The sequence below is a fragment of the Microtus oregoni genome, unplaced genomic scaffold (genome assembly GCF_018167655.1).
Source record: "Microtus oregoni isolate MIOR12 unplaced genomic scaffold, Mior012 000015F_ref0000493, whole genome shotgun sequence".
In the NCBI taxonomy this organism is placed as follows: domain Eukaryota; kingdom Metazoa; phylum Chordata; class Mammalia; order Rodentia; family Cricetidae; genus Microtus; species Microtus oregoni.
Genome location: NW_024543074.1, coordinates 17,962,363 through 17,976,542, shown reverse-complemented (window position 1 = coordinate 17,976,542; position 14,180 = coordinate 17,962,363). Strand labels below are relative to the sequence as shown.

Genomic DNA, 14,180 nt, shown 5'->3' with positions numbered 1-14,180 from the left:
AAGTCAGTCTCTCCCACCCCAGTTGGGTTTATTCATTGAGAAAAATGAGGGCGTTAGGCTATGTGACCCAACAGGCAGAATAATTCCCCATGAAGATGTTTCCAATCTGATCACTAGAACTCATGACCCTAGATAGTAAAAAGAGCTTCACAGATGTGCCGGAGGGAATAACTTTGCGATGGAGCAGGTTGTCCTGGATTGCCTGGTGGGCCCAATGGAGCCACAGAATGCCTTTAAAAGCGAAAGAGGGCAGAGGGAGGGAGGTCAGGGTTGGAGGGAAATGTGATATAGAGGGTCCTGCGATGGGAGAAGACGGAGCAGCCCTAGATAACCTGAAATAAGCAGGAAGGGGCCATGAGTCGAGAAACATGGTGGGCCTCTAGAGGCTGAATGAGGTGTCGTCGTCGTCCTCCCTCCACCCCCAGCTTCAAGAAAGAAATGCAATCTTGTCACTTCAGCCCAGTGAGACGGGTGCCAGACCTCCCAGGAGAGTAAGATGATACATTGTGTTAAATGACACTATGCTATTAGTGACTTACTGCCTCCACAATAGAAAACAACACAGGAAACTTTCCAGATGAGCCGTTCTGCCTTCTTAAGAATGGTTAAGAGTTCAGGCAACCACGGTGAGAGTCTGGGTACATGTTAGTGTGGGGGTGGGCATTGCAGCAGAACACTTTCCTACCTGTTCTTGCAGTTTCCATCACCTCCTCCTGGCCAGGCTTATGCATGTGACAGGTGTATATATAGAACTTGTTCCAGCTGGTGGCAGATAGTACGGCCACTGTGCTTGGAATCTGAAGGGGTCTCATGCCAGACATGACCTGATCCGGCACCTTCCCTTCACATAGGGAAACTATGATCATCCTCAAATCAAGGGAGAGAGCCCAGAGAGGGTGAGAGTGTCGCCACCATCAGCTACTGAGAGGAGAGGCTCATGGGCCACAGTTGCAGACAACTCTTCAACTCAACAGGCTGGAGAAATCACAGTGTGGTGAGGGGTAGGGGAGAGAATGATACAGAGTAGAGACTAGAACCGGAACCCCTGTTCTGACGGGTTCTGTCCATGAATACGCACATGGGGGGGGGGAGACTCAAGGTGCATCAGACCTGTCTCCAGTACTGGGCAGACCCTGACTTAGGAGTGCTGGGGCTTTGTGGCTGGAAGGCAAAACCTAGCCTAGAGGAACCGTCACCATGGAACCAGCAAGGTGTGATTCTGCCCAAACAAGAAGCTCCCATTTGCCACTCAGAGGCTTCAAAGGGTGAGCATGCACCTGTGACCAGCAACGGCACCTTCAACCCGTGTCTCATTTGGATATCCTCTTTGGAGTCACATGCTTCAAATGTGACTGATGCAGGGACAAGGCAGGTCAGTTCCCTGGGGTAAGAATTGGGCATGAGAGAGGGTCAGATGGTGACCGGTGAGAGGCCACATTGGCTCTGTGTCTCACCTGAACTCACAGACAGGGTTGGGAGAACTCAGGGCGGCAGAGCGAGGCGCCCTGGAAGGTCTCTTTGTTAGGGCTTTCTGCCATGGGTAGCTTCTGTCTCTCCCTTTTAAACAACACTTACATTCGGTGGTGTCCTGCAGAACACAGGATTTGACCTGTTAGTGGATCATGTAGACAGCTGATTAAGTCCTGGCTTAGATTAGGATAAAACACACAGTGCGCACACCTTGAAAAGGAAGCACGGTCGATGAACCTTGCAAACACATTCTCCGTAGCTTTGGCTGGCAGCTCTGAGGCTTTCCTGCGCTCTCAGAGACAGAAAACTAGATGCGGAGAAAAGGCAAGACAGATGTGGCCACTTCCACAAGACCAGCTTTTAATATGACTGTGGTTCAAAGCACGAATAAATAAACTCCAAAGAAAATGGAAAACCCAAACCGAACCTTGGAACATCAAAACCAAAGCCCATAAAACAGAGCAAACCGAAACAATCAACAGACGAACAAAAACAGCCCCCGCCCCCAACAAAACAAAACGAAAAGAAATCGAACTCTACAGCTGTGTCACAGGGTGAAAAGGACGTGGCTCCATGGACGAATACTGGGGTCCTCCAGGCCACTGTACCACCTCCACAGGTGCTGGGATAAGAAAGAGGTCGGCACTGGTCACCTTTAGTGCAGGGGCCCCAGGGGCCGTTTAGGGGACAAGGGTTTGTGGGTAGGTTAAGAACCTTCACAAACAACACAAGGGTCAAACGTTGTAGAGAGTTCTGTGGTTTCCTTCTTGACCGTGCAGTTTTGATTCCAGAGCTGGGCTCAGGGTGGCTTTGGGGTTGGAACCTGGTCCCACTGCATGGGCAGCAGAGTGGGCTCTGGAAACTGTACGGAGAAAATAGCATGTACAAGACAGAAGTGGAGGTGGCGCCGTAAGAAGTCTGAGCATGCAGGTGCTTTGTACATCTGGCAGTGAGATGTGATGGCAGATTAGTTCTCGGACAGCTCCGGAGTGGGACTCGTCAGTCCTACAAGGGACAAATGGCAGGGCCCGGGAAGGTTCATGTCAGATGTGGCCAGAGTGAGGTTTGGCAGAAGTTCGCAATGTGTGCATAGGGGGAGCTCTTGCTTCTTTCTGTCATCAGGGGCCATTCCACCTGAGCTTGCTGTCCCCTGTCCTGGGTCTTGGGCCTTAAGGTCTGTTTGGAGGTGCTGGGTTGCCCGAGGTGTCAGCAGGCAATCTCCTCCAGCGTACCCAAAGCTGTCTGCAGGGGCACATTCACAGTGTGGCTGATGGTTTCAGAGTGGTTCGGTATTGTGTCACAGGTGCTCTGCAGGGAAAAGGAAGGGACGCTCGTCACTCATTCAGAAAACTCTATTGCAAAGTCCTGGGAGTCTCTAAATATCAGGGTGATCAGCTGATCCGAACTTCAGGATTGGCCCCGGGGAAACAGAAGAGTCCCTGAGCAGGGTAGACCTGAAACATTGTACCTCGCCCGAGGGTCCCAGGCTGCAGTGTGCAGAGGGTTGAGAGATGTGGGAAAAGGAAGGACCAGACAAGAGGCTGTGCCAGGGATGTGGTGCTGGGGTCAGTGTGGAAGGGGTCGGATGGGGAGGGAGGGGAGTTGATGGAGACAGAGCTGGGGGAGGGGACACAGGTGAAAGGAGGTCATGACTCTGAGACACTCTGAGGAAGGAAGGGAGGTGGAATGGGAATCACAGCTGGTGGTGCACTCACTATCTCTGAAATGTAAGCACAATCTCTCCTAACCCCATGAGTCCCCTCTGAGGCTTTATGATCCTAGCAGATGCTTAGGGAGGCTAAGAAACTTCCCTCAGGCACACAGTCAGGACTCAGAGGACCTAGGCAGCACCCAAGACAACTCTTGCTTCTTTGCTGTCTTCTCCTTCAGCAGAGGCTTGCCTTCTGTCCTACAGAGCCTCCAGGAGTCCAGAGTTGTCCTTACCATGTTCTCGTCATGGCTCCCTTCCTCCTCTTCTTTGCCAAGCAGGTCTAATAGCTTCTCTTTGATCAGCTGTCAGGAAGACAGGAAGTGCACGGTCAGGCTGGGAGGATGGTGCAAAGGCCAAAGGGCATCCTTCCTCAGGGCTGAACCAGGGGATCACACAGTGAGGGTGTGGCAGTGGCTGTACGTACAAAGGCGAGAGCTCTGCCCGGTGGACTGCTCGAGGGCCTCACTCGCTCAAGCTCACCTTTTGGCTTTCATGTGATTTTGTTGCTCCAAACAGAGCTTGGGAGAGGGTGGGGGAGGGCTCCGCCTTGCTGTGTGGACCTCTTTCTCCAATGGAGAAGTTAAAGGCACTGGTACACTCAGATCCGCATGGGTCCTAGAGAGCGTTCTGGGACCTCTTTCTCAGTAGCTCAGGTTGGCCTCAAGTTCACCATCCTCCTGTCTCAACCTTCCTGGTGTTGAGATTACAGAGATATGCCACCACACCCAGCTTCATTAGTCACTTTCAAGGACTGCTTCCTCCACAAGATGAGGGCATGGCCAGGGTTATAACACTTTATTTGTAGCAATTAAGGGTAGTTCTTAAATATGCTCTCTAATGCGGCTCAATTTGCCGTTTGCTTTGTACGGCTTTTCAGGAGAATGACTAAATAATGCAGAGTAAGAATCGGGCCTTCTCTGGGTTGTAATCACACGCTGAGGGACACACGAGTCTCTGCACTGGTCACAGGGGCTCTACTGAAATGATGTGTGGGGGGATTTTGCCTTTCCTGGGAGGCAACGGGATGGCTGATACCCAGCATCCGGAGGGAATATGCACCATGGGAGTCCTGTGGGACCTTTGGGATCACCCCCTGTTTCAGGGAGGCACACCCAGCCTGGGGTGAATTGCCCATCTGTGGCCAGGGACGTGGAGGTCACCAAGTGATCACCATGGCAGGGCAGTGCTGGCATGGAACCTATTCACAGGTAGGTGAGTCCGTTAAAACAGCTGCTCTTCAGGTAGTTGGCCACAGCTGGTTCTCTGCCCAGATGAGCCGTGGGCAGAGTAGACCAAGGTAGGCTTGCTCTTGCTAGGGTTAGGAAGTTGTAAGAGCTGCCATGCTCCAGGGCCTCTGAGAATCTTTTAGAAATGTGGTCCCAACTGCATCTAGAGGATCACATCTCCCTAGACCGTGGGTGACAGAGGCAGTTAGTGGATACTGTGGTCTTGTTGGGGATTGATGAAGACTCCTGGGACACGTGTCCCCTCCCTAGGGCTGGTTAGGCCTTGGAAGACAGGCCACTCAGAGGACAGGCTTGTGGGTGGTGTGTACTCTTGAGTGTGTTGTGTGTAGTATGCAGATCTGTGCAAGAGGTTTGAGTGTGTTTGTGTGTATGTCTGTAAACACGCTGTGTGAATGCATGTGGTATATGTATGTTTAAGTGTGATATGTTTGTGATGCACGAGCATGTAATATGTTGGGCGTGTGATATGTTGCATACAGATGTGGACTAGCTGGGGTATGAAACCGTGCCCTGGTCTCACTGTGTGAGGGACCCAAGCCTGGCCTCTGCACAGTCTGGCCTCTTCTCATTCCTCCACTCCCTCTCTGTGGCACAGGTCAGACCCAAGAGAGGGCCAGGGCTGCCGTTTCTTTCACATCCGCCTCTCCTTGAGACTCCTGACTTATGCTCTGGAGAAGCGGGTTTGTGTGGGTGGAATGAAGTTATTGCTCAGCCATGCTTGGTTCTCAGTCTGGGCGTTCCACCATTTGGTCATTTCCCCAAGGGTAACCCCAAATCTTACCTCATAAATATAATCAAAGAGCTCTAGTATTGTAAGGATACTAGCACCAATAAACAATCCCATCTGACCACCAATGTCACCTGCAGAGGAAGGGAAAAGACCAGAGATTGGGTTTTACACACAGATCCAGGAAAGGGTGAAGAGATGAGGAGCTCTTGAGTGTGGCCCCTCCAAGGGAAGCCTGGGCCCTGTCGCAGGAGGGCCAGGCTGTTGGCAGGTCCACCGTCACACCTATGCCATTAGCCAACAGGGTTGGGGCTGATCACTCACTGAGAGGCTCATGGGCCTGTTTAGGGAGCAAATGAAGTCCTGAGTCAAAGTGTGTTGTTGACATGCGCACTGCCATGCCAAGGACCCCAGTGCCCCTACCTCATGGGAGTGGCAAAGCCTTCCCTGGGTGAGGCTCAGAGGGAAGGGAACACCTGCCTCTGGTCTGTGTGTGAATGTTAACAGTGTGTGCAAAAAATGCTGACCATAGCTTTCAATCCCAGATGTTTATGGCCTGAAGATGGCTCCTCCTGAGACTAGTGGAACCTGCCTCCTTGGTCAGATATATATAATAATAACCCTGCCTCCTTGTTATCTCTGTGTAATAACCCCACATGCTTATCCAGCTGTGTGTGATAACCCAGACTATTTGTGCAGCTGTATGTAATAATCCCACCTCCCTGGGCTCAAGATGGCTCCCTTTCATTCCCTGCCACCCCCATCCTTCTAGTGCAAGCTTACTGAGGCACTTGCGTGCCTGTGTGAGTATGTCAGGCATGAGGTGTGCATTTGCAGAGGTGCACAGTGCAGCTGGAACACAGTCGGTAGAGACAGGGTGCAGGATGTGTGTAGGCAGCATGTCTGATCACTGACGGTTTTATGTGCATGAATATCTCTGTCTGCTTTAGGCACACAGAATGCATCTATGTGTGTGTGCTAGAGGTGGCTAGAGTGTGCCTGAGTGTGTACAGCAAGTGTGAGCATTATGTAGGTGTAGGTGTGTTCCTGTGTGTGCCATGTAGGCATATGTTATGAGTATGTGGACATAAAGGCATAGATTGTGTCTGCCTAGGTTTGCTGTGTGTATGGAGGTGCCTCTGAAGCCATGTGGTGGGACATGGGGCTGTGTAAGTGTGTGTGTGTGTGTTCTGGTTCTGGAGCACCATGGGTACATGGACCTGTAGGCTGGTTTCAGTGTACATGCCGTCTGTTAGCATGGGGGTGTTGTGTGGTGTGCATACGGGGTAGTGGTGGGAGAAGGCTGAGCTGGGCTTGATGGCTGAAGGTTTGTATGTGGTACACACTTCCCTCACAGGAGGCACAGATGGCGGCACCATTTCCTCACAGGCTATTCTGGGCGGGAACAAGATGCTGGGAACAAGTTCATCCTTATATCTGATGCAGACGTGACAGATTCAAAGCCTGAACCCTTTTTGAGCTCTCTCTCTCTCTCTCTCTCTCTCTCTCTCTCCCTCTGTGTGTGTAAGAGAGAGGGGGGAGGGAAGGAAAGGAGAGAAAAAAGATAATAGGAGGGAGGGTGGGAGAGAGAGGGAAAAAGAGGAGGGAGGGAGAAAGAGAGAGGGAGAAAGAGGAGGAAGATAGGGGGAGAGAGAGGAAGAGCAAGGAGGAAGAGAGGGAAGGAGAGAGAGGAAGGGAGGGAGGGAAAGGGAGAGAGAGAGAGAGAGAGAGAGAGAGAGAAAGAGAGAGAGAAAGAGAGAGGGAGAGAGAGCAGGAGCACACCCGTGCTCATGCAAGCTTGATCCTTTTTGGGGAGGAAAGGGGAAATAACAGGCCTTCCATGGCTGAGTGAGGGGGCATGGCCTGTGCTCTGTGACTTGGGGCCTTTAACCACAATAACCTTCATAGAGGCCTAAATGACAGCTACCCCCACATAGCTGGCACTGAATAAAGGCTTTGTCTCTCTCCTCCTAGATGAAGTATAAAAATGCCCCCATAGCGCTGGTCATACCAGACAGGGCTAAGTTCCAGCATGGTGACTATCTAGGGCCACAGGCCGCTATTGATGGCCTTTATCTGAGCTAACTGCCACAGTGAACTAGGGATGATGGTTCAAGTCCATTGTCGACTAGATTGGGGACAATTAACTAAGTGTGGGGACAACTCTCAATATGTGAGGTACCATCCCATGGGCTGGGGGCCTGGAAAGGGAAAAATGAAAAGGGAAAAAGAGGAAGGAAAGAGCCTGCATGCACAGATATATTTTCTCCTTCCCTCCCTCCCTCCCTCCCTCCCTCCCTCCCTCCCTCCCTCCTCCCCTTCTTCTCCCTGTTTTCTGGCCGCCATGATGCTAGCTGCTCCACTCCATCACTCTGTTCCCACCATGCTGGCCTGCAAACCCCGAAACCATGAGCCCAAACAAGCCTTCACCCTCTTTAAGCTGTTTTTCTCAGGCTTTTTCCTAGTGCTGGAAAGTCAGGCGACATACTGGGTGATTTACAGAAACCAGAGGTCCGGCGAGGGGAAGCCCCCTCCCTGTCCATGGCCCCACAGCTGGCCTTCAGAAAGCCCTTGGATTCAAAGCCTGCTCTTCCTTCTATACTTTCAGGCCTGCCCCTCCCAGGATGCCACTATCACTGAGATCAGTCTCAGGGACAACTGCCACTACTCCTAGGCACTGTGTCCTTTCTTTAGAGTGGGTAGGAGGTGGTACAGGTTGAAGGGTTGGCCCTTGACCAGAATGTGAATGTCCAGATGGGCTAGGGCAGGGATGATCTTAGTTCCTTGTGTGCATTATATCCCATCAGGACCAGGGCAGCCAATGTGAACTTGTGTGGGAGTGGCTGATTGGTGGCCATCTGGAGACATCATCTCTTCTTTCCTGTTTGAGAAAGGGCTCTGGGTCCAGGGGACAACACTCAGCTTCTCAGTACATTGCTGTCAGGCTCCACCTGGGAACTTTATAATTTGGATGCCTGGAGACCACGTAAGTTGAACATACCCTCCTTCCATGCTTCTGCTAGCATTCGGGTCCTGGGATGCTGACTCCAACCTAGATACAGACTATGAAATCCAAGAGGGTAGGCCTGATGATGCCCTGTGAGACCTTTGTGTTTGCTCCTCGCTGCACAGACAAGACTGAGGCCTTAGGATGAGGCCTGAACTGGATCTATAACTGCTACCTCAGCAAGTACACAGAGAGTAACCAGTACGTTAACAAGTGTGCCTCCTCGGGAGGCTTACGTGTCTGTCTGCCTGTCTCCCGCCCACCTCCCCATGCCCATCCAAGAGATGTGGAAATTTATGTGACAGACATTCCAACTCACCAAGTAAGGCAGCGACTTCATACGCTTTCTTCTGTTCAATTGTCTCGTAATTGAGCGCTTCAAAAAATATATCCAGGACAAGAATGTTCTCTCTGCAGAGGGAAAATTAAACCCCACACACAGTTAGAACCCTCAGCATTCACGGGACTGGCCAATCCAGCTTTCCCATGGATGGATAGAGAAAGGGAGGCCCAGGGAGCTGCCAAAGGTAGAGCTCTAGAGCCAGCTGAGTCCCTGTTTGTCCTTGACTCTACTCCCCCTCTCTCTTGGTGACCTTTCTGGGAGTCCAGCCTGGACCCAAGTCCCTGAGTCTTCTGGGGCCTTCTTGGGTTTTAGCATACAAATGAGTTCGGCAATCTCCTGACTAGGCTGGCGTCAATTCAGGTGTCTGCCCCAGGAGAATATCTAAGCGATAATGGTCACTCCGGAGAGCCCTCATCTTCCTCCTGAGATTCCTAACAAGCCGCTTGTGGTGGGAGACCCTGACCTGGCATGATTTAGTCAGTTGTCAGAGCTGGGGAGAATTGTTGAGAGCAGGCCCATGGCTGGCTGGGGAATTCCTGGCAGAAGCCCTGGGCTCCTTCTGTGACTTTCCTGCAGGCAGGTGTGTTAACGAGACACATCTTGGCAGAGAAACTCATTCCTGCTCGCAGAATGCCTTGCTAAGCAGCAGGGCCTGGTGTTTCCTACATCCTAGCCTCCTTCTGTGGGGCCTGACATGTCCTCCATGCCCCTTGTTTTGAACCTGTTGAATAGAAGTCATCTCAGGAAGGGGCCTGGCGACTGTCCTGGAACAGGAGAGTGGCTGGGAGAGAGAGAAGCAAGTGGCTCCCACACTGTGGAGCTGTAGGGCAACGAACAGGCTCCCATTCTCCCATCTGGCTTTCTCCCCGACTGCTGCCTGGAGGGCCTTTCTGAAACGGTTATGCTGACTCGAATTAAAGATCCCAATCCAGTTTCTTAGTCACACAAACGACCACGGCAGATGCTCTGCAGCCAGGCTTGGCCAGGGGCTACCACATCGGGGACCACAGGGGTAGAATCTATCATTCCAGAATGTTCTATCAGGGAGCAGAGTTCAAGAACACAAATCTGACACAGACTATTGTCATTGCTCTTGGTTGACCCCCCCTCCCCACCCCAATGAGGCAGTAAGAACTAATGGTAAAGACATCACACATATTTTGGTGACAGGGCATAGAGAATCAGGCAGGAACTGAGCTGGAAGCTTCCTCCCTGCTGCCCAGCTTTCAAGGTGACATGCAGGTGCTGAGGTAGAAAAGTTGTCATTGGTCTTACTCAGCTGTGACCCCTGTGAGATACAATACTAACCAGCCGGGGGAGATATACCCACTGGTGCAATATGGCATGAAGGTTATAGGGGTAACCAACTACTTTCTGATTGCATTTGAGGCCTCTTTCACAAGAGAGAATCTATACCCACTACTGTAAACCTTCTCAAGAGCCCAAGGCTAGGGAGATTATACCCCCACCCCCGGGAGGGGGTCTAGTACTTTTGTTTTTGCTAAAGGGACATGTGTCAAACTGCCTTCTAAGTCCTCAGTGCAGCTCTCAGCACATGCTCAGAGAAGCTTCTGTTGCAGTGAACAGTCAGTTCTAACACCGAGACTCATAACTGGTTGAGGTGCAGAGAATAAGCAATTGTTGAATGCTAATCTCTAAATGGAACACCTACACCAGCTCCTCCATGCTCCCAAGGCTTGGGCAACGCCATGGAAAAGAAGGCAGAAAGGATGGAAGAGCTGGAGGATAGGGAGGAGTGCAGTGAACCGCTCTGGACACACCGAGGCCACCCACTGCATCTGCTAACTCAGTGGCTAAGGTTTCCTGAACAGGACCTGTACAAGACAGGACCCATCAGCATTCCTGCATGGTTGGGGGAGGACTCACAGGGCCTCACCGAGTGGTGGCTAAGGGAGAAGGAGCTTTCTTCAGGGGTATAACCACTGGTAACTCGCCTACACTTCAGTACATAACCTCACCCATGCTCGTGTGAGCAACCTTAACTGCAGGACACAAGCGCTCTCCAAACAACATGAAAGAGGGGGAGGGGGGTCTTTGGGGAAGAAGAAGAAGAGTCTGCAGGAGGGGGCGGGGGACTGAAAGTTAACAACTTGCGAAATGGCCACAAGACATCACATATATTATGAAATTGTCAACATAACTTAGTAAATAAGTAGAATACAAATTTGATCAGCTGGGCATGGGGACATAGGCCTATAATCCTAGCAATGGGACTTGAGGCAGGAGGATCATGAGTTTGAGGCCAGCCCTCAAACACAGGGAGACCCCTATCTCAAATAAAATTATAAAATACAAATTGACTTTCTAAACATTCAGCTGCTCCATAGTCTAACACAAAGTCTACCCCATGAAACTCCCCGCCCCCGCTTGCCATTAGCTCATCCTATACGACCTGTGACATGTCCATCTTTCCCATTGTCTCTGATGCACCCTGTGCCAACTCTATCCTAAGTTCCCCCACCCCCAGGATACACTCTCTGGCTCATTTACTGTGTCAAGGGATTTTCTGTGCCCCAGGTCTCGGCCAGAGGAGTCAGTACTTGGTAGAGAGCAAAGAACAAGAAGAAGTTCCTGCCACTGGGGAGCTTCCCACTATGATGGATGAGTGTGTAGGGTGGCAATAAAGGAGGCTTCAGAAAGGGAAAAAGAAAGTTAGAAACCGGAGAGGGGCTGTCTAAGTCTCCTAAGAGACCAGATCCCACAGTCTGAAGAAATCAGGCTATGTCCTCCTGCCCAGCATCTCTGTTGTCTGTGCTGTGGCCGACAGATATTAGTGGTACCTGGCTCCTGTAGGCTATTTGTCATGTATGCTATCCCAAACTAAACCACATTATAAAGTTCCGTCCAGCCCCTGAAAACCTACAAAAGCCAGCTAACCCTCCTGTTTGGGAGGGTCATCTGAAGGCTTTCTTTTCTGGGTCCCTCCCCAGCCCCTGCCACCCACCCCTTTCACTGTTACTCTGTAATTTTTCTTTTTAATGATTTGTTTATTTTTATTTCATGTACATTGGTTTGCCTATATGAGGGTGTTAGAACCCTTGGCACTGGTGTTACAGACAGTTGCAAGCTATGATGTGGGTGCTGGGAATCGAACCCTGGTTCCTTTGGAAGAGCAGCTAGTGCTCTTAACCACTGAGTTATCTCCCGGCCCCATGGTTCTATCTTTATCTCTCTTTCTCTTTCAGCTACTCCCGTCAGTGAAGCTCCTTTCCAGGCTTTAAAGGGAAGCCTCTCTTTCCCTTCAAGGTCCCAGCACACGGTTTTTGACATGCTGTTGTTTCTTTCTAATACACTCCCACTTCAAGGCCTGCTCATGGTCTTGGATCTTTCTCCTGATAAATCTAGTTGGTTTTCTTCTTCTTTTAAATATTTTTTTCTGGGCTGGAGAGATGGCTCAGTGGTTAAGAGCATTGTCTGCTCTTCCAAAGGTCCTGAGTTCAATTCTCGGCAACCACATGGTGGCTCACAACCATCTGTAATAAGGTCTGGTGCCCATTTCTGGCCTGCAGACATACACACAGACAGAACACTGTATACATAATAAATAAATAAAAAATAAATAAATAAACATTTTTTCTACATGTGTGTATGTCTTGGTGTGTAAGTGCATGTGTGTGTGCCTGTGTGTGTGTGTGTGTGCCTGTGTGTGTAATATATAACAGGGGCCAGAAGAGGGCTTCAGATCCCTTGGGGCTGGAGTTACAGACGTTTCTGAGCTGTCCGATATGGGTGCTAGAATCTGAACAGCACTCTTGACTGCTGAGTCATCTCTCCACGCCCCCACCCCTTAAACCTAATTCCTGAAGGATAGTTGTGTCAGCTCCTTTCCAGAACAGAACCGCCTGTTTATCAGCAAGTCACACACTGTAGCAATATTATAAAGGAAAACACCACAGTGCCTGGGGAGGAGAATACTCTGACTTTCTAAGGCAATGCTGTTTAAATGGAGACAGGTACCACGAGGAAGCAGGCGGGCAGAGTGGCTGGAAAAGTGTTTCCGGAAGAGGGAACAGAGGCTCAAGTCCCACCAGGAGAATGATACATTCTTTAGAAAGGTCAAGCTCTCCCTGAACCTTGCCCTGAGCAAAGTGCAGTCAACTATGGTTTCCCCCTAGTGTCTGCATATCTCAATTATAGCCAACTTTGTCCCAGATGTCAGTGCCCTATGTGGCATTTAATCCCGCACTTATCTCCCCAGGAGGCTGCAAGCTCTTTGTGGCTTTGTCTTCTGAGCTTGGCACACAGCAGGTGCTCAATTAATGTTTGCTAAATTGAGCTAACTGCTTGCTTTTTGCCTCTTTCTGCATGCCTCCTCCCCACCCCCTCCCCTCCCACTTAACTTACGAGATATATTTTTCAGATTTGTTAAATTTCTTCTCCAGGTACTTGGCTGACGTCTTGCTGGGGATCTTCACCATGGAGAGCTCTTTGTTGTAGCGGGTCAGGTTGCAGGGTGTCCTGCAGAGACAGTAATTGCTGTCCTTTTCTGCCAGGAGGCCTGGAGGAGAGAGGAGAGGGTCTCAGGCAGGCATGGGTGGGGGCGAGGCTCTCTGGCCCAGCATACCTGGATTCTAGGCATTAAGATGCAAGTCAAGAGTGGGAGCTGGGCCCCAGGAAAATGGGCTAGGGAATTGCTGAGCTGGGATGGTGCCAGGGGCTTGTTTTCTTTCTCTTGCTGTTACTGCCCTCTGGACCTTCCAAAGTGTTTGATCCATTGTCACTTTTAGGGAGGCCTGGCCCCTCCCATTCCCAGGGCTTTCTCCTGTTTCTAGCATCAGTGTTCTGACCCCAAAAATGGGCCACCATGGAAGTTAAGATGAGAACATTGTGCTTGGAGCTCAGGACTTCATGCCATTCCTTCTGGTGCTCCCCAGAGCCAACATCATGCCCTCTGCCTGCCGAGACGCTATCCAGGGAAAGATTCTTGAATCCTTATTCTGGAGCAACCTAACCCCCCTCCCCTGATACCCAGAACACAGCTCTCCGGGTCCTCTCCAACCAGACCAGGTGGTCGAAGGCACTGCTGCCTTCTGACAGACTCTCTTCTTGACCAAACTTTAGCCAGGCCCTTGAGAGCAGCTTCTCCACTGCTCAGCCCAGCTTTGGCAAGAAGCCTGCTGAAGGCAACAAAGCAAGAATTCGCACCTTGCTAGTCCTTCACCCTGGCCTGCCTCCAGGAAGAATCCCAGCCCTGTGAGCAGCAAGCCTCCCCTCCCCTGACATGGCTGTACTTTCTCATCTCCTGACCTTTCACAGTGCTTGCAGGTGATGAGTCCCTGACTTCCTGCTGCCTACCGAGATGAATCCCCTACCTCCGTTGTTGCAGTCACCTTGATGTTTAATTGCAAGGGTCCAAAAGTTTTCTCAACCATTAGGAAGAAAAACTGTTCCTTCAGTACTTCCCTCCCTGCCTCTCTCCTTCTCTTCCTTCTTTCCTTTTTTGTTCTCCCTCACCCTTATGTCTCTTTCGTTTGGTTTTCTTATCTTTATTCCAAAGAAGACTTTGCATGCACTGTAAACCAACCCCGCTTCTTGGGCCTCTACCACAGGAGTCCAGCTTTGCCCTCACTTAGTGCTACCAAGAGCAGCTGCTGAGGGAATTGGAGGATGCAGCATTTAAAGTTCTGTCTGCTCTTTCCTGGGACTGGAGAGAG

At 50.8% G+C, this 14,180-nt stretch overlaps 1 protein-coding gene across 2 annotated transcripts in view; it reads right to left on the bottom strand.

The window, feature by feature from the left end:
- Positions 1–1,811: 1,811 nt before the first annotated feature.
- Positions 1,812–14,180, bottom strand: part of Asic2 (acid sensing ion channel subunit 2) — a 1,085,888-nt gene continuing 1,073,519 nt past the window's right edge. For both annotated transcript variants that reach the window (XM_041664595.1, XM_041664594.1), the window contains exons 6-10: positions 12,871–13,024; positions 8,482–8,573; positions 5,210–5,289; positions 3,415–3,483; positions 1,812–2,778 (exon numbers count right to left, since the gene is read on the bottom strand). In XM_041664595.1, the coding sequence (XP_041520529.1) occupies positions 2,677–2,778; positions 3,415–3,483; positions 5,210–5,289; positions 8,482–8,573; positions 12,871–13,024 (497 nt within the window). In that variant the 3' untranslated portion in view covers positions 1,812–2,676. The remainder of the gene's footprint in view (positions 2,779–3,414; positions 3,484–5,209; positions 5,290–8,481; positions 8,574–12,870; positions 13,025–14,180) is intronic.